General features: G+C 39.9%; 1 protein-coding gene across 3 annotated transcripts in view; it reads right to left on the bottom strand.

The window, feature by feature from the left end:
- ctc1 (CTS telomere maintenance complex component 1) overlaps window positions 1-19684 on the bottom strand; it is an 84063-nt gene that overhangs the window by 17590 nt on the left and 46789 nt on the right. For 2 of the 3 annotated variants that reach the window (XM_078241284.1, XM_078241285.1), the window contains 9 exons: window positions 18268-18937; window positions 12643-12732; window positions 12227-12370; window positions 11738-11823; window positions 9848-9957; window positions 8784-8949; window positions 7109-7186; window positions 5028-5205; window positions 4026-4090 (listed from right to left, as the gene is read on the bottom strand). In XM_078241284.1, coding sequence (XP_078097410.1) covers window positions 4026-4090; window positions 5028-5205; window positions 7109-7186; window positions 8784-8949; window positions 9848-9957; window positions 11738-11823; window positions 12227-12370; window positions 12643-12732; window positions 18268-18937 — 1587 coding nt within the window. Of the gene's footprint in view, window positions 1-4025; window positions 4091-5023; window positions 5206-7108; window positions 7187-8783; window positions 8950-9847; window positions 9958-11737; window positions 11824-12226; window positions 12371-12642; window positions 12733-18267; window positions 18938-19684 lie in introns of all 3 variants that reach the window. The other variant, XR_013500764.1, reaches the window with a different exon arrangement.

Below are 19684 nucleotides of genomic sequence, written 5' to 3'. Positions count from 1 at the left end.
TCACAGGACAGCAGCTCTCATTGGACAATAGGCCGGTAAAGAGAGCGGGGATTCCCATGGGTCCATCAGACACCGCGCAGAGCAGCTTCTGTCCCCGCGTCCGGATCCTGAGTCAGCGGCGGGGTTCCAGACGCGGGAATGTTTTCGGCAGCGGGAATCCCGTCCTGCCCCACTGGCTGCGGGCCAGATGTTAGCCCGCTGCGGGCTGGATGTGGCCCACGGGCCATAGTTTGGAGACCCCTGGTCTAGGTCAATAAAACCCAATTCACAGACCACTGTAAATCACTAATGCCCTTTTCCTGGTGCAAATCTGTGCACCCAGAAAGGAAATTTAATCAAGCCCAGAAGTAGAAGGAATGGAAAAAAATTGAACACTTTATGCTACAAGGAAAGCCCCTCAACCAAGTACGAAAGGCATGTGGGTTATTAGGATTTTGCAATTGACAAGAACTAGCATTCAATTTCCTCATGATTCAGTTTATGCACGATCTGCAACCAAAACTTCTGAAAATTACGTTTTGTTTGGTTACTTCAGGAATTTAGAAAAAAACAACTTCAAGGTTGTTAAGAGGGAGGTCGTGCCTTACAAATTTGGAGGAGTTTTTTGAGGAAGTGACAAAAACGGTTGATGAAGGAAGGGCCGTGGATGTCGTCTATATGGATTTCAGTAAGGCATCTAACAAAGTCCCACATGGCAGGTTGGTTAAGAAGGTTAAGGCTCATGGGATACAAGGAGAAGTGGCTTGGCCATAGGAGACAGAGGGTAGTGGTCGAAGGGTCTTTTTCCGGCTGGAGGTCTGTGACCAGTGGTGTTCCGCAGGGCTCTGTACTGGGGCCTCTGCTATTTGTGATATATATAAATGATTTGGAAGAAGGTGTAACTGGTGTAATCAGCAAGTTTGCGGATGACACGAAGATGGCTGGACTTGCGGATAGCGAAGAGCATTGTCGGGCAATACAGCAGGATATAGATAGGCTGGAAAATTGGGCGGACAGGTGGCAGATGGAGTTTAATCCGGATAAATGCGAAGTGATGCATTTTGGAAGAAATAATGTAGGGAGGAGTTATACAATAAATGGCAGAGTCATCAGGAGTATAGAAACACAGAGGGACCTAGGTGTGCAAGTCCACAAATCCTTGAAGGTGGCAACACAGGTGGAGAAGGTGGTGAAGAAGGCATATGGTATGCTTGCCTTTATAGATCGGGGTATAGAGTATAAAAGCTGGAGTCTGATGATGCAGCTGTATAGAACGCTGGTTAGGCCACATTTGGAGTACTACGTCCAGTTCTGGTCGCCGCACTACCAGAAGGACGTGGAGGCGTTAGAGAGAGTGCAGAGAAGGTTTACCAGGATGTTGCCTGGTATGGAGGGTCTTAGCTATGAGGAGAGATTGGGTACACTGGGGTTGTTCTCCCTGGAAAGACGGAGAATGAGGGGAGATCTAATAGAGGTGTACAAGATTATGAAGGGAATAGATAGGGTGAACAGTGGGAAGCTTTTTCCCAGGTCGGAGGTGACGATCACGAGGGGTCACGGGCTCAAGGTGAGAGGGGCGAAGTATAACTCAGATATCAGGGGGATGTTTTTTTACAAAGGGTGGTGGGGGCCTGGAATGCGCTGCCAAGTAGGGTGGTGGAGGCAGGCACGCTGACATCGTTTAAGACTTACCTGGATAGTCACATGAGCAGCCTGGGAATGGAGGGATACAAACGATTGGTCTAGTTGGACCAAGGAGCGGCACAGGCTTGGAGGGCCGAAGGGCCTGTTTCCTGTGCTGTACTGTTCTTTGTTGCAGCACTGGAAAGCTAACTGTTAAAGTAGGGATATCAGTTAAATTGGGGAGGGAGGGAGGGAGGGAGGTGATGCTTCAGAAGTGGAAAGTCAGGAGATAACCTTGCATCCACAATCCTTCAGTGCAAAACTCAGTGGAGAAATACATCCAGGCTTGTGCACTTTCTGGTTGAGCTTTAACAAGATTTTAGACAGTGGCAAAAGCAGGGGCTTGAGCACAGTTTCCTATCGGGGCCAAATAGAATTGCTTCAATCTTAACAATAGCAGGTCATAAAAGAACTAGCACATCCACAACTTGACAGAATACCTCACTCACTGTCATGCAATCCAGATTAGATGTGGAGTTGTGGAAATGCCTTTTCGCAGCACACACAAAGCAAAACTATGTTGTCATGACAATGTGCTGTGTGCAAATCTGGAATGTTAACTGTTAGTTTCATCAGCTGGAGAATACCTTGGATGGTTTTTAAAAAGGAAACCATTAGAACTGCAAAGACACCATTTTTAAATGGCTGCAGAAGTCACCTGACCTACAAATTGGTCAGGTTTTGAGAAGCCTCTGAATTTAAGATTACTGTGGAACTTTTCTAAGTAGTTTGCCTGAAGGACCCCAACACCTGAATCATCTGAACGTTCTGCAAAACGTAAGGCCAATATGCCACCAAACCTCTTAACTGCAGAAGCTACCGGGAACAAAGAAGCACTTATGAAACTCATTATGCAAGGAGGATGCTTAGAACTCCCTATTTGTTTTGAAGGCATCTGGTTGGCTTTGACACTGGGAGATCAAAGCTCCTTCTTTAATATGGATTTCCCTCTATTGTTTGCCAATAGCAACAGCCAAATGATCGGAACTCCACTTAAGAAAAGCTTTGATTATATGGTTGGTTGTTTGTTCAGCAAAAGGAGAGTCTGCAAAAAGCACCAGTAACTTCTGGGAAATGTCTACAGAATGCATGATAACCTTTCTCCCTGCTATTCTCAAGTTTGGAACCAATCTCTCACATTTTTGAATACATCAGAGATAGAGATTTTTAATAAACAGAAACTTTAAGTGCCATAGCATCTATTTTGGAAAAAGATGGATTATAGTTTAAAAGAGGCTGCTTTAATTTACATTGGCCACAACACCACTGGAATTTCAAGGCCAAAGAGACATCGGAAACAATTTTGTTTTTCTTATAGAAACGTCCTCCACCCTGTAACTGTCTGCTTACATGCTTGTGTGCGCGCGCTTGTGTGTGTTTATGCCCACATGTGTATGTGTGCTGTGGGATTTGGGACATGTTTTTAGCTCTAAACAATAGAACTAACCTTGTCCTTACTTGTCAACTGAAGAGATCTGGCTGATTAATTCCTTCATACAGCTTTACATACAGTCAAGTAATCCATTAATAAGTATTATCTTATCCCCCATGATACACAGACACTTTGGAACAGATAACTGCATGTTCTTTCAATTGGTTGGGAGTCCATTAAGATCCACCACAAAAACCACAGCAACCTGCTCAACAGTTTCCTTTCCTAAGCTTGTCATGTTGCAAGAAACTAATCTTAACAACACAAGTTGCAACTAGTCAGGAATCGATTCAAACTTAACTATGGTGGAAAGTGCTTGTAGTTGTGTAAATCCCTGACAAAAAGCAGCTATCGGACTGCAGAGGTTAACCATCTCATGCAAGAGGAAGAAGTATTGTTCACATAAAGCAAATGTCTTCCAGCTCCTAACTGAAGAAACATCACGTGGGAAAAGATGGTCTGTAAAATGGATAGCAAAAGTTTGACAGGAGATGGGACAAGGAGAAAAATATCATTGATATTTAGCCAAGAAGTCAAAATTAAAGTCTATATCATGAAGCAACCATTATGTTCCCAAATCTAAATGTGCCAGTGAAATGCATTTATGACCATTTTGTGGTATGGGGCATTCCGACTTGCACAAGTTATTTAACCCTAACCGAGGGCACTAATTTGGAGCATTTTAGTCACTTATCACTGGGATAAAGTAACATAGGAAACTTTTTAGATCTAATCCTCGGCTTGTGGTTATTTCACAATAACATGAAACAACATGTGCAAGAACCTATACAAAACAGGAAATGATAAGCATGCCCAGACTAGAGACATTCCAATTTGTAAAACAATGCTGACCTTTTCTGACTTCCTTTGGCAATGTGACCACAAAAATGAACAGCAGAATGATTCTTGAGGTTGTCATTTTGATGCTTACCTCGCATTAGCACGAAATACAGCAACTGCAGGCAGACAAGGTCCAGAACTTCCTGTGCACTTTCCCTAACCATAGAAATGACAATAATAACTTAAGTTATTACAGTTGCATTTTTGTAAATGTATCTACAAGATTTTACTTTTGAAAAAATAATGCAACTGAACTTTGTGCTTTCAAAATTTGTTGTATCTGTACACTATATAGTTTATGCTGAAGTACAGGAAAGATTTGGATATATCTAAATTCATGAAAATACTGGCTCGTAACTTCACTTTATACTTTGATGCCCCAATCTAAGATTATTTCCAACATGATTTTCCTTTTGATGAAAGTGTTTGGATATATGTAGGTTGTGTCTTTGGATATGTTTTGTGTGTAGCATTACTTATTTATCCCACACTGGGGAGATCATTTGCAGAGAATTCCAGAAAAAAAATCAGAGATTTTTACTCCACCCCGTTAACCAGGAACTCTCAAAACCAACTTCTTAACAATTGAATTCCAAGTAAAATTGAATAGCAATAGCTCAGTATGATCTAGGCACAGAAATAAAATGAAATCTTCCTGTATAAGGCAGGGTAACACTTTGGCTGGAGAGCCCATGCAAGTTAGTTAACTTGTTTAGCAGTGGTTAGCACTGCTGCTTCATAGCACCAGAGACCCAGGTTCAATTCCCAGCTTGGGTCACTGTGTGTGGAGTTTGCATGTTCTCCCCGTGTCTGCGTGGGTTTCCTCGGGTGCTCCGGTTTCCTCCCACATTCTGAAAGACATGTTGGTTAGGTGCATTGACCCAAACAGGCGCCGGAGTGTGGCAACTAGGGGAATTTCCCAGTAACTTCATTGCAGTGATAATGTAAGCCTTACTTGTGACTAATAAATAAACTTTAACGATGCTGACAGACCTGTTTTTTCCCCCTAATATTTTCTGTTCTACATGGCAACTTGGGTCCAACTATGTCTAACTGAGACTCCAGTCACTTCTGGTCTAAAAATTAAACATACCTGTTTAAAAATGCTGCTACAATGACTGCAGATCCACTGGAGTTTCAGCCACCAAATATTAACCACATGGCAGCAAACAATCCCCTGTTGGTGATTCGTTTGGCCAGACATTAAACTTCCAAGATACAACAGAGGCATATCTGCAATAGCTGTATTCATTGATAAAGTGGAAGCAGATCTGAAAAAAGAAATCCAAGTTTTTCAGGTGAGACAATGAAACCCAAAGTTATTAATCCCAAATGAGATCACCAAAATCAACAAGATGCCGAATATCTGAAATCAAAAATATCAGAAGTGCAAAAGGTATTTCCCATTCATCAGAAGTGATGAAATGATGCAAGTCCAATACAGTCTTTGCAGATGGTGACCTTGTTTATCCATAGAATCGTGAATCACTGTGACAGTTCACCACTTAAGCGATCAATAATAAGTTTCCCAATCAGATAATTTAATTATAGACACCAATGGGGCAAGTTATTGTCCAAAAAGATAGTCGAGCTTCACCCAGCCCATTATGTTTCCAATTTGCTTTCTTTTTGCACAGGCGAGCAAGTGACATGCTCTCAAAGTTTATTCATTTCCTGACTCAGAGGTTGGAGCGGCAATCTCCATGTGCCTTTTGATAGATCGGACAGCCTCCAATCTGTACCATAAAATCCCAAGCAGCAAGGATGAGATCTAGAAAACTCCATGAGTTTAATATTCTTCTGAGCAGCATCCCTCATGCACTGGTTAATCTGCTCGTGTAATTTTTTTTAATCCACCCAAATTGAATGTGATGGCAAATTGTGATGAAATAGTACAGATGGAAATTTTACACAGGAAGTGGGAAAGTATTCACAAAATTTCACCCATGATGCGGGAAACCACAACAGAAATGGTTTTCTCCAACAGAAACTGTGTTCTCATAAACTGGCAATGTTTAATTCTTTTTTGGGAAACCAAATGTCACAATTTTATCATGGTAGCTCAGATTAGTTGTGTCGTACAACAGGGGTCTCGTTATATTCACAAAAGCTTCACTTATCTCATCAACCTTAGCAAGGGCTAGACAGAATTCACAAAGTGTTAACAGAATTCTACTTGCCTCAATTTCGACACTTTGGTACCAAGACTAATCGCATCTAAAACAGTTGAAATTTCACAGAACAAAATAAGGAAACTCACCAGAGGTGAGCACTTCCTGTTGTTCACACAGGAAGCTTCACACACTTTGTGCTCTGTTAAGACTTGCATTTCTAAATCTAACTTTGTACTTCATTCTGTTTAAGCCAAGTTAATCTTTAAAATGGCTTTTTAAACTGGACTTTGATTTGTTTTTTAAAAAAAAACATTGAATTTTTCTCCTCTCAATCCTTCATTTCTCTCCCCCATTCATTTTCCTTTCCCACAACCATTGCATTGACAAAAGTCAAGAAGACTTCTGAGCCAAGATTGACAGTAGCAGTTACATATTTTAACTTAAGTAAAACAGACAGTAGCGCTCTCTGATATCACCAATTGTGTGACTCTGTCCCTCTGGATACAGCACCGCAATGATAGTTTGCTCCCAACTTGTTTGTTTTTGACTGGTGCACAGCAAGACATGCGGATTGACAGACAGGGGCCAAGGTTTGACTGTGAAGGCACTTTGTTTTCCGATGCTGGGCTGTGAGGCACTAGCACAAATCTGTGGTTGTGTGAGGGGAAACTGGATGAGTTTAAGACACTGAGTCCTTAGAAATTAGTGAGGGCTGGAATTACAAGTCAACATGAAGTTTGAAAAACCCATGTTAAATTTCAACAATTCAATAAGATTTTGTTACACGTTGTGTTCTTTTTAACCTGCTATAACAATGTGGAAAAAGTAACTTCTTCTGAAAATGTTACTAAATTATCTACACTAGATCTTGTAAACTTAAATAGCCACTATCAAGATTTGTGATATTTTCCCCCAATAAGAACATGTTGAACAATGTTTATTCCCCTAGGAAGTCTGCAAGAAATACAAAGTTGAATACAGCTATGGATGTACAGATTCTTCCATGATAGTACATTGAGCTTTCACCCAAGGTAAGCAAAATGAGAACTAAAATACCAACCTTACAGCCTCAAATGAAGGAATTACAGGGACAGACACGCTGCTGGAAGATACATATCTGCAGTACACATTGTTGCACCTGAAAAACAATTTGGAAAGATTCAACAGAAATTAATTGTTTGAAATGTAGATTAAATGACTTCAATCTCTACCAGTGGATTTGAGGTCACCTTTAAATATATGATTGCACGCACTAAACATCAGTGTTAAAAGCAAAAAAAAAAACATTTTTCAGTAACAAGAGATTCTCGGACTATTCTGCAGATCAGACAGCACCTATGGAGAAGAATGATAGAACTGAAATGAGAAGTTAAACTACCTTCCTGTCTCCATAGATGCTCTCATATCTGTTGAGCATTTCTCACATTTTGTTTTTGTTTCAGCTCTGCAATATTATATGTACATTTTTCTCAGACACGACTGAATCTTGCGGCACAGTGGCGCAGAGGTTAGTACTGCTGCCTCACAGCGCCAGGAACCCAGGTTTGATTCCCGGCTTGGGTCAGTGTCTGTGTGGAATCTGCACGTTCTGTGTCTGCGTGGGTTTCCTCGGGGTGCTCCAGTTTCCTCCCACAATCCAAAAGACGTGCTGTTTAGGTGCATTGGTCATTCTAAATTCTCCCTCAGTGTCCCCCAACAGGCGCCGGAGTGTGGCGATGAGGGGATTTTCACAGTAACTTCATTGCAGTGTTAATGTAAGCCTACTTGTGACACTAACAAATAAACTTAAACATAAGAATTAATCGCTTCTGGGGCCTGGACTTTAATGCATGCAGGACTGATGAAATGAAAATGCCAATGCCATGGTGGCTGCAAGGATCTTCTACGAAATAAATTTGGATTAAATAGTGGCAAAATTTATGACAAATGGGGGATTTAATGTGGGCAAGTATGGCATCATGCACCCAAGAAAGAGGAGTTGCAATGTTTTCAAAATGACCAGGAATCGCAAAAGAGCAAAAAGATTTGGAAGTCCAAGCACCGAGTCCTTAGAAATTAGGGCTGGAATTACATGTCAATATGGAATTTCATTCAAAGCACTTGGATGCATATAAAAAGCATTCAGAAAGGTTAATGGAATATCAACCTTTTATCTCAGAGTGGGAGGAGGTGAGGATCACAGAAGAGGATGTTGTGCTTCAGTTGGATATAGCCTTGGAGTTCCACATTTTGTTTTGGATATTGCATGTCAGGAAGCATATATTGGTTTTGGAGCAGGAGGTAGAGCAGAGATCCAAAATACTGGAGCTCAGGCAATAAAATTATGACAGGTTGCATAAATCTGGCTTGTATCCCCTTGAGTTTTAAGAAAAATTGATCAGATTAAGATGTTTAAAATGTTAAAAGGATTCAATGAGGTAAATAAAGAGAAATGGTATCTCCAGTGGAACAAGAATAAAGGGACCTAATCTTGGAATTAGACTTAGTCCATTCAGGAAGCATTTTTTCCACGCAAAGGACAGGGAAAAATCTAGAACTTAGTTTCTAAAGGGTTATAAACTGTAGCACAATTGAAATATTCACAACAGATAAATAGATTTTTGTATAGAAATGGTAGCAAGGAACATGTTATTATGGCAGGTAAATGAAGTTGAGGTGCAGACCAATTATGGTATAATGGAATGGTGGAGCCGGCTCAATGGGCTGAATGGCTTACTTCACAATAGAATACTAACCTTGACGTAGTCCTCTCCAAACCATAAAACACCGCTGTGGCTCCTGGTAAAATTCCAAGGGTGTAAGATAACTGCATGAGATCTACATAGATATGCAGAGTTATGGCAATATTTTGAATGTCTCCAACAATTAACTTCAGACACCAGTCACCAGGAACAGAAATACCTATAATCAATCAAGAGACAAACAAGTTAAACACAGCAAAATAAAGTTACCAGTAAAGTTGGAATAAACACCTTTTATACTCATCAACTCAGTACTGGTACTAACAGAAAAACAGACAAAATGGCTGCCCCCACCCTCAACAGGTAATCAATCCTTCTGCAACCTTTGTCAGTTGAAGAACAATACCTAGTCTCATATTTACAACCCGTTTCCCCACAAATGAAACAAACAGCCTACTCTCATCATCCCTAATTTTGACCAGAGGGAAATAGAAAATAGGTGGAGGAGGCCATTCGGCCCTTCGAGCCTGCACCACCATTCAATAAGATCAAGGCTGATCATGCACTTTCAGTATCTCACTCCCGCTTTCTCTCCATACCCCTTGATCCCTTTAGCCATAAGGGCCACGTCCAGCTCGCTCTTGAACATATCTAACGAACTGGCCCCAACAGCTTTCTGTGGTAGAGAAATCCAGAGGTCCACAACTCTGAGTGAAGAAGTTCTTCCTCATCTCAGTCCTGAATGGCTAACCCCTTATTCTTAGACTGTGACCCCTAGTTCTGGACTTCAGAAACATTATTCCCTCATCTAGTCTGTCCAGTCCCATCAGGAATTTGTATGTTTCTATGAGATCCCCTCTCATTCTTCTAAATTCCAGTGAGTACAAGTCCAGACGATTCAGTCTCTCTTCATATATCAGTCCTGCCATTCCGGGAATCAGTCTGGTGAACCTTGACTGGACTTCCTCAATGGCAAGAATGTCCTTTCTCATCCTATCTTGCACAACATTGCTTCAACAAATCACAATATTTTAATCAACTATTGAACAACCCAATTTTGCCAATACACAGTATGTCTAATAGTTTTGATACAGGTTGGAATATTACTGCATTCTTACCTTGTGTATTTTTATCAGTTATAGCAGCTGCAAAGTTTGTTTTTCTATCAGGTTCATAGCAGATCCTTTCCAATATGATTCCAGTGAAAGAGACAAGCGATGCTGAGAAACTGCCAAACCGGCCAAATATTAGAAGACTCAAATTTAAGCTGTGTTTTCCTAAAACAGAACATATTCTCTTTTTCTGAAGTTGGTGAAATTATATGCAGTTTTATTAAAATTTCAAACTTAAATAAAATTCAAAATTCATTTCATGCATTTATAAAAAGTCAAGCAAATTTTTTTTTTTAAAGGGCAGTGGGCGTCGCTGGCTAGACCAACAATTACTGCCCATCCGAACTGCCATTGAAAGGGTGGTGATGAACTGCCTTCTTGAACCTCTGCAATCCCCATACTGTAGGTACACAAAATGTGTTGTTAGGGAGGGAGTTCCAGGATTTTAACCCAACAATGGTGAAGTTAAGGCAATATATTTCCAAGACAGGATAGTGAGCACCTTGGAGGGGAACTTCTAGGTGGTGGTGTTCCCCTTCGAGATGGAGCAGTGGGTTTGGAAGATGTTGTATAAGGAGCTTTTTGGCGAGTACCTGCAGTGCATCTTGTAGACGGTACACACTGCTGTCACTGTACTTCAGTCATGAAGGGAGTGAATGCTTCTGGATGTGCTGCCAGTCAAGTGGGTTGCTTTATCCTGGATGGTGTCAAGCTGCTTGAGTATTGCTGGAACTTCACTCATCCAGGCAAGTGGAGAATATTCCACACAATCCTGACCCGTGTCATGTAGATGGTGGACAGACGTTTGGGACTCAGGAAGTGAATTACTCAGCACAGGATTTCTACCCTCTAACCACTGCTTTTGGCCACCGTACTTATGGGCTAGTCCAGTTCAGTTTCAGGTCAATGGTAACCCCCAGGATGTTGATAGTGGGGGATTCAGCAATGTTAATGCCATTGAATGTTACTTGCCATCTGTCAGCCCAAGCCTGGATATTGTCCAGGTGTTACCTAAGCAGTCTAGGTTAAAATGCAGCATCTTATGGAGTTGCTAACGGTGCTGAACATTGAACAGTCATCAGTGAACATCCTCATTTCTGATCTTTTGATGGAAGGAAGGTCATTGATAAAATAGCTGGTTGGGCTAAGCAACTTTTTGCTTCTTATATAAACAATGCCTAGTCATAAATATATTAGGTGTCATAAACAGAGCCATAAGGAGTGATTTGTCTTTATTGACCAAGAAGTTAAAAAAAATGGTCGGTAATGCCACTTAATTTGCTGTTGAGTGGTCCTATTCAAGGCAGATATGATGGAAGGCTTGGATCGGGCACAGGAACAGAATTGTTGCAATGGTCCACACTCCAAAAATCCATCTACACTTGTTGTCTAAGCTTACATGCAAAGAATGGACATTTGGATTTGTAACTTGTAGCCAATGTGGGACTTTCATCTCTCACTGGGTGGGACTCCTGCCCTCAGAAGCTGCCAGCCAATCCATTTAGCATTACTGGGCCCTGCCAGCATTACAACAAAGGCAGCAGCAACCGAATGGATCTTGGAGACTGGAAAGTGGTTTAGATAGGTTAGATGGGTGGGGGTTTACTGAAGCAAGCAGGTAGGAAAGAAGGAACGGGGATGGGGGGCACCTTTAGGATCACCCCCAAACATAGAAACCTGCACCCCGCCACCCCAACCAGAACCGTGCATCCTCCCTCTTTACATGTTATAAAACTCTGTCTCTATGAAAACATGCCTGGCAGGAGCATATCAAATGCAGTCCACAGCCTAGCACCTATATGAACTATCAGTTGAGATGGGCAAAAGAGTAATCAAAGGAAAGGTTGAGTCAGGACAAGACAGTTCTGAACACGTACGAGTGCATTTTGTGCTTACCTGCGAGACAGTACTTCTTGAATAGAGTTTATAGGAGGTATTTCTGAAGCCAGTTTTTCAAGGCAAGCTGACTGGTTTTTGGAAAGCTGAAATCAAAATTTCACCAATGAAAAGCATCTGACGCATACAGTGTCTCAAAGACATTTAACATAAATTATGACAAGCTCTATAAACATAAATCAATGAAAATCGTGGAACCATCAATATATTTATAAACTGAAGATGATGGCTCTTTTTTCCAACATTAAATATTGTTCCATTTGCTTATTATCTCTCATGACAGGTCAAGGTCGATCCCACAGTAACTCTAATAATGTATAATCAGCATTACACATAACTACATCCTTCCCTCACAAACCACCTATTTTCCAACGCTCTAGAAATCAATTCTGAACGTCATTGTTATCTTTGAATGACAAGACTAACGTTACATGGCAACTCAATTTGTCTCAACTCTACTTTTCCTTGATTACCAAATTACTGATCTACCTGGGGCTGGAGTAAGCAGGATAGAGTGGAAATATACTGAAACTTCCACTCAGGTTGAACATCAAGGCACTGAGGACAATTTGAATGCTGCAGAGTCTTCCATGGAAGAGAGGGAGAACAGTGTTGTTCAAAAACAGATGTGTCCTGGAAAAAACAGAGAAAGATTGTAAATATTCCAACTTAAGTAAAGCAAGCGTTTTCAGATTTTTAAGTGATAACTGAATATAATCAACTTCCTCAAACACTTAGAATCAGAATGCACCACATCATAATCCATGCTATTTCTTTGCCTTTACAATCAACCAAAATCCAAAGGCAACAGCATTCTGACTTCTAAATTTTGATCACAAGTTAGTGAGATGTGTGCTTTCTATACTCAAATACTCCTCACAAAAACTGTTTTTTAATTCTCTTACCAGCTGTTTTGATGCAATCAGTCTGTACACTCCCCCCTGGTTTATCAGATGGTACCACTTCACAGCTTTGCCCATGAAATGCAGCAGTACCTGCAATGACATTGAGAGAAAAATTACATATAACCGTTCCGCCTCTCCTGAGTTTGTACAAATATATCAGAGCCAAGATATTTAGTCAATTAGTCCAGGGGAGAAGTCCGGTTTCAGGAACAGGCATTTGAAAATGCTGTTTTTCATATTACAGTGAGCAAAAAGGAGAACATTTACCAATGGCAAGTGATTCCCAAGAAGACATTAAAATAACAGGAAGAAAAAATGATGAATACAAGGAAATCTGAACATACAAATACCGATTTAACCTACTCATACCTCAGTGGTGATTGAGCAGCACTGACTGCTCTCAAGACTGCAAGTAAGAGATCAAAGATGTGCATTGCCTGTTTAACAAGAATCGTTCAGTATTTATAGCTGCCCTTATTACTTGCACATGCAATCATGTTTTAGCAGCTACAGAACAGGTGGGTAAAAAGGGGAGAAAACCAGCAACCAAGTACTATCTGGGTAATCTCGTCCATGAAGGGATTTGGAAACAAGGATGAGAATTTTAAAATTAAGGTGCTGCATTCTTGACAAGGAGGCAATCTAGGCTAGCGAGCATCGAGACAACAGGTGACAACGACGAATGGATGAAAGTAAAGAGTAAACAATTTAAACAACTTTCATTTTTCACTCCATCTATCCAATACACTTATGACGACTGTCGGAATTACGTCTGTAGAAATGGGCAGCTTTACACTTAGTTGTACATCCCTTCCTCACAAAGAACGTAGTCATGAACTACACATTATTGCACTTCTCAAAAATTTGGTAGAAGCAACCTGTCTGCTTTTACTTCAACAAGTGATGAGATTTCATGATACAGAACTGCATTTTGGCCACCAATAGACTTTGGCTATATTTTTCAACTGTGGGGGTGGTGAAGAGAAGCAAGGGGGCTGGTGGGAACAAGTCAGGGTTAGGTGACGGTGGTTGGAGGAACAGTTTCTTCTTGGGATATAAAATATTGCATTGGCAAGTAGGTGCCAATGTACATTACAATGGAACTTCAAACATATTAAACAATAAAATCATACTGTTAGTTCAGGATATTGTATAAAAGCTTGGGTTCTCTCACTTATCCCACTACCACCATTTACAAGTAAACAATTTTTAAAAATATTACTTGCATTAGTGGCACCAATTGGCCTTAAGTTTGCATAAATCTTTGGTAAGTGTAACAACCATATTAAGTGATGTTGGCACTCAGAGGTTAAAGAATAAACATGGAGTGGAAATTAAGCACCCCCACTGAGAAAATGTGAGATGGGAAAAACGACCCTGCACCTACACAAGAGACAAATACGAACTCTGGACACAATTCATAAAAATTGATCTTTTTCATGCAAGAATTCCAGAAACCATCCCAATTGCTCAAGTGAATTCCTTGATTTGTCAAGTATCAATATTTCCCCTCCATACAGAACCCATAAAGCCACCATTCACATGGCACAAGATGATGTTTTCTTTCACAATCTTTAGTAACTTTGCCCCCAACAGGAGGAGGACTTGGCAACCAGACTAGTATTAACAATAGATTATACAATTGGCCATAAAATGCTCTATACTGGAGAGATAAACCTTCGGTCCAACATACACGTTGGTGGGAAATTAAGATGTGTTTTTTTTTTATAAATAATGCCAAGAGATTGGCAACCATCATTTTGGTGCTGTTTGGTGGTTTCACTAATACCATATATTTGCAAAACTTCTAATGTCTTCAGATGAAACAGCATTAACTATTTCACCAATCAGGAATTTGGTTTTGGCTACCAACCACAAGAAATTGCTTAAAAGACTTAAATATGCTCCCTCAGCTACACCATGTAAAAGATACCCCTCAGTGCATATTCACAGAAAGAAATGTTTTCTTAAGACACACAATCACTAGTAACCATATATGACAGTGGAACATTTGTAAAGAGACGCATTGTCAGCCATTTTAAATTGAAGATTTTTCCATGTGTTGAAACCCTAACTGCACAAATAACCCACCAGCTGTAACAACTGTGCACATTTTAACTCACTTGATATTTTGCTAATATGGCATCCTTAATCATCTTACCGGCAGGGCAAAAGTAGATTACACTTGGAAAATTAAGTCATATTTTTAGTTCAAGTCCATCTTGACAGGCAAATTTAACAGTATATTACTGCTCAAAGTACAGTAATTGCAATAAAGGCTATGATGCAACATGATATATTTTTCTAAGATTACAATTTACAGACCAGAAATCAGTCGCAAATTCTTATTTACATTAGCTGAAAAAGCACCAATTGGAGAAAGCTTTATTTACAAAAATGCTAAACATTCAGCATTAACTCATGATATACCTTTTTAAAAATGTAGTAATCACATTACTGAGAGCATATAAAATATGAAAAGCTGTTCTAAATTAAATACCTTGGCCATCAAACAATGTCTAGAAAAATGAGTTATCCCATTGTTTTCTGGTGACAATATGCAACAAAAGGTGTGTTCAGAGTCACACATCAACATGATTGAAATGATGGTCACCTGTCTTCTCACTCCTCACAAGAAACAAAAAACACCCTGAACTTCAAGCAGAATTTAGGACTAGCATTTGCAAAACTACCTGTACCAACAAGCCAGTGAAAAGTTGAAGGTTTCAATATATTTCTGAAACATGTTGACTAGAAACTACATTCAGAACTAGTGCGTGTTCGTAACTATCTCAGATCTATGCAAGAGATTATGCAAAAGAAAAACTCAACTTGTCTTTCAGCGCACCAAATTTATTGTTTTCCTTACTCATATTTGCAGACCATGAATTTGGATCTCAATATGAATATAAGACTGTTGACATTCCCAAGAAAAGAGCAAATTCCTCAAACTGCAAGCCCATCAGGTTAAAATACTTAATGTGAAAATTGCTGTGATAAATTTATATTTGCCACCCTTTAAATTTCAACTATTATCCAGAGCTTAATCTCAGCCACCCTCCTCAAATACACAACTCTGAAAGACTGCATTAGGTGGAACTTTACAAACAAGACGAAAGCTGCATTATTTTTCCAGTAAAATGGGCTATTGGTTCACGATTATTTAACTTTCAAAAGCTGCACTGTAAACAATAATGGCCATTTGCCAGGACTATTTGTGTACAATTTAAAGTTTACTGGGAGCAAACGTTCCCCAATACAAGTAAAATGCAGAATAATAAGCACTGTTTTTCCACCTTTGATTTCCGCGAGAATGCAAGGGTTAATTTTGCACCCTTTTACTGGGGGACCCAAACAATGAAGACACACATTAGGCAAACTGCAGTTTGCACCAGAACCTTACAAAGAGCAGTTTCTAGCACAAGTAAGTATTTTGAGAACCAACCAAAATTGCATTACTGTAGTTTTCCTCCCACACCTATACAAGTGGAGGCATGAATTTGCACAAAAATGGCGCTTCCTCAAAGCTCATCGTCTTCACTGTAAAGACTAGGTGAAGCTGTGCTTACTTCCGGACACCCATAAATTGGCGGGAAATATCACAAGAAACACTTGAAAGTAATTCTCCCAAAGACATAAAAGGCTCAAATAAATATGCTGCCCAATACTAATGAGACAATAACCCTGATCAGCACACTAAGACAACACATTCAAAAGAGAAAAATTAAATGCTCTTTTCAGCATTTGACAGGTGATACCCAATTATCATTTTTTAAAAAATACTTAGCAAAATTGGATCATATAAATAAGCACAAGTCAAAGTTTAATTCTAAATTTGTATTCTCTGGTACAGCTTCGATCTTGAAACAAAATGGTGGTAAACTCAGAAATTAATTTAAAAATATGACAGAAATAAACATTCAAATAAGGGTTAGCATGTATATATAATATATATAAATCACACCAATGAAATTTAATGAAATTTAAATGACAGTAAAAGGGCTTGATGCATTAAACTACAAATACGTAGATTTCAAATTTGGTCAGTTCACAAAATACTGCGGAAGAAAACATGTTTCACATAGCTCGAGTTCTGAGTTATTCATCCATGAAAATTTACAGTTATTTTTGCACTCGATCACTTTAAGATGTATTTTAATTTTTCAAACTATGATTCAACAAAAGATAATGTTGCACTTTTACTGCTGTACAAAGACTGATCTTGGGTAACACTACCCGTACTTCCTCACTCCACTGTAAGTTTACATGTTGAAAAGATAACTTTCCAGACTCACGACAATTAACCGGCCCAATATGACAAGCAAGTGGAAGTGTTAGTCTTTGGAACATAAAATTTCCTGCAAACACAAGTTATCAGTACAACAAAATGAAAATGTGCAACTCTTCCAAAAGGAAGGATGCAAACGGAACTTGTGTATCCAGTTCTTTTATATTTGACTGAGCATATCTCAAACCTTTTGTTTAGAGGAGTTTGGAGGTGAATTTGTGAAGCTATAAATTTTGTTAACAATTGTACATTTACATTTATTCCCAGTTTTTAATGATTTAGAAATTACATGGCCAAACTTGAAAAATACCAACAGCTCTGGCATACAGAACATTATTTTGAATTAACTCTTTTTCATAATACTTATTCTGTTTCCAGTTTACGATCATAGCACTTGAACATGTCCATGAGACTTGACAGTAAACCAATTTCTCAGTTAAACTGAAGTGCTTAGGTGCAAAAAGATTTTTATACGACAAGTCAAAACTGTAGCCAAAATTTGTAACTTCTTGGGATCGTTTCTGGGAGCCAAAGATGATTTTGAAACATTTTTACTGTATCTCCAATCAGCAGCTTTAGCTTCACCCCCCAAAAATTACAAGGCAAAAATGAAAATTTGAAAGACCAAAGGAGAAAATATGAAATGAATTTTCAGCAATGCAAGCAGTCAAGGTCAAATGACATAAAGTAGGTAAGATGGCTGAAAAAAATGCCCCAACTCCCCCAAAAAAATGCAAGCTTATGTAAAATTACAACAAAGCCCATTAGGGTTGAATTAATCACATGACCTCCTCAGCACAAAGAGTTAACAAAGCCAACACCCAAACAAAGAAACCTTTTTGATAAGTCATGGGTCACTTCAGATTTACTTGTATTTAGTAAACAACTTAAATCGATTGCAACCTAGCCAACACATGTTCACAACTATAACCTTGTAAACTAATATGCTGAAGGTCGTTGCTTATATAAAATACAAGCATTCCTTTATTATTAACCTTGTGACACATGGTATAGCCATTAGTCATTTGATTATTTTTTCAGAGACTTGATCTTTGTCCACAATTTTTCAGAGATGTTCTGTAAAAACCAAAAATTAAACGTGAGCATTTTTGAGGAAAAAAATGTAACTAAAGGGTTAATGTTGCAGTTTATTTTTGATTTAGGGAATATATCCAAATAAGGTTTGTGATCGACCACCAGAAGTTTGTGTCAAATTCATTTTCATTCGAGATTAGGACAGTATGTAACAGTCGTAGCTACTATAATTAGGGAGCTGCAATTGTACTGCATCGCAGCACTAGTTTTCAAGGACAAAGTTCAATTAAAACAGTACTTACTTGTGTACGGTTGTTGTATTCAGAACAAAGAGAGGGACCTGCTTGCAGCTCTGGCAATCCCTCGATTTTTCGTTCATCTTTCCACTGTCTGGGACCTCCTATGCTGATTGCAGAAGCCTGAAAAGCCAGTCCCAGCCCTGTTTTAGCTCTCTGGGTGGAAGCGTCTCCAGAGCCATTAGTATGCTCACAGCCTTCGCTTCTGCCATATTGACAGTTCCTCAGCATCAAGGCATCTTTGTGAGTTACTAGCAGTAACTGAGTAACGCAGCCCGCGCTGCAGCCTCTCCCCTTCCTCCTGCTCGGCCGTGCTGTCGAATGCTCGCTGGGGGTACCTGTGCCTTCCTCCAGCTGCCCCTGGATGCCCACTGCTTCTCCGCCAGTCCATAATGGGTGTGAACAGACAGTTCTTCGACTTTCACCAACATGGCCTTCTTGCAGCACAACTTCCTCCAGCCGAGGCATTTTGGGAAGGGAAGGGCTACCCTGGTGCTGATTGGATGTGATGCTGTTGACCTCATCCTTTTTGCATGCCTCACTGCAGCTGCTGGGAGCAGCAGTTGTTGCAGCAGACAAGCTGGCTGGCAGTGCAGGGGTGAGCAGGACTGCTCTGCTCGCAGCAGCATGTCTTTTCAGCACTTGCAGGTCACCCACACAGAACTGGACATAGATCCTGTTGAAACAGACAGAAAAAAATCCAATTACTAATGATGTGCACTCAAGACAGAAACTGCATTTATATATTTGTCTTTGCGAAACGGCTCACAGCTGAGGCTAAAATGGAGCGGCAACAAAAGCGAAGCTGTAGTCGAAACCAGAGAGTTTCAGAAACCACAAAAACATCTGCTGCAGAGAGGTACCCCGCCCTCTAACGCTTCCAGCTCAGACCAATCACATTCCCCAGCAAATCCCCAAGGGTTGATAAATGACGTGCATTGCAGATAATAACCAGTAAATGTGCCCTGATTCTGAAGCAAATACACCGAGGAAGGACATTTGGACATTTCTCTACACTGCAGTTTGTTTTAATTAAATTTACGTTGAGTTTTTTTTTTAATTGTCAGTGAAAAATTTACAATTCAGATCCGAGCCTCAGTTACAAAATCTCTCTGTTCACCCCTAACTACAATTAAGCATTCGCTTTCGGCTCAATCCCTTCCCAAATCCTCTCCCATCATGCCCAACAAAAGACAACAGGACATGCCACGTCGACAGGCTGTAATGGAAAAATACTGCAGAGCCTCTTAAAGGGAAGCTAAATCTTGGACAAGTTCGTCTTACCATGTTTGTGAGGGAGGGAACACTAAGACCTTCTCTTCCAAGTGCACTGCTTATTCCAGTTACAATCCTGTTTTCATTTAAAAAACCACAGCTACCCATACGAATATTAAATCTATAATCAGTTTGACAAGTCTGTTTT

This window comes from Mustelus asterias, chromosome 24 (genome assembly GCF_964213995.1).
Source record: "Mustelus asterias chromosome 24, sMusAst1.hap1.1, whole genome shotgun sequence".
Lineage (NCBI taxonomy): Eukaryota > Metazoa > Chordata > Chondrichthyes > Carcharhiniformes > Triakidae > Mustelus > Mustelus asterias.
Note: the sequence above shows the minus strand (reverse complement) of the source record. Positions and strands in the feature narration are given on the sequence as shown.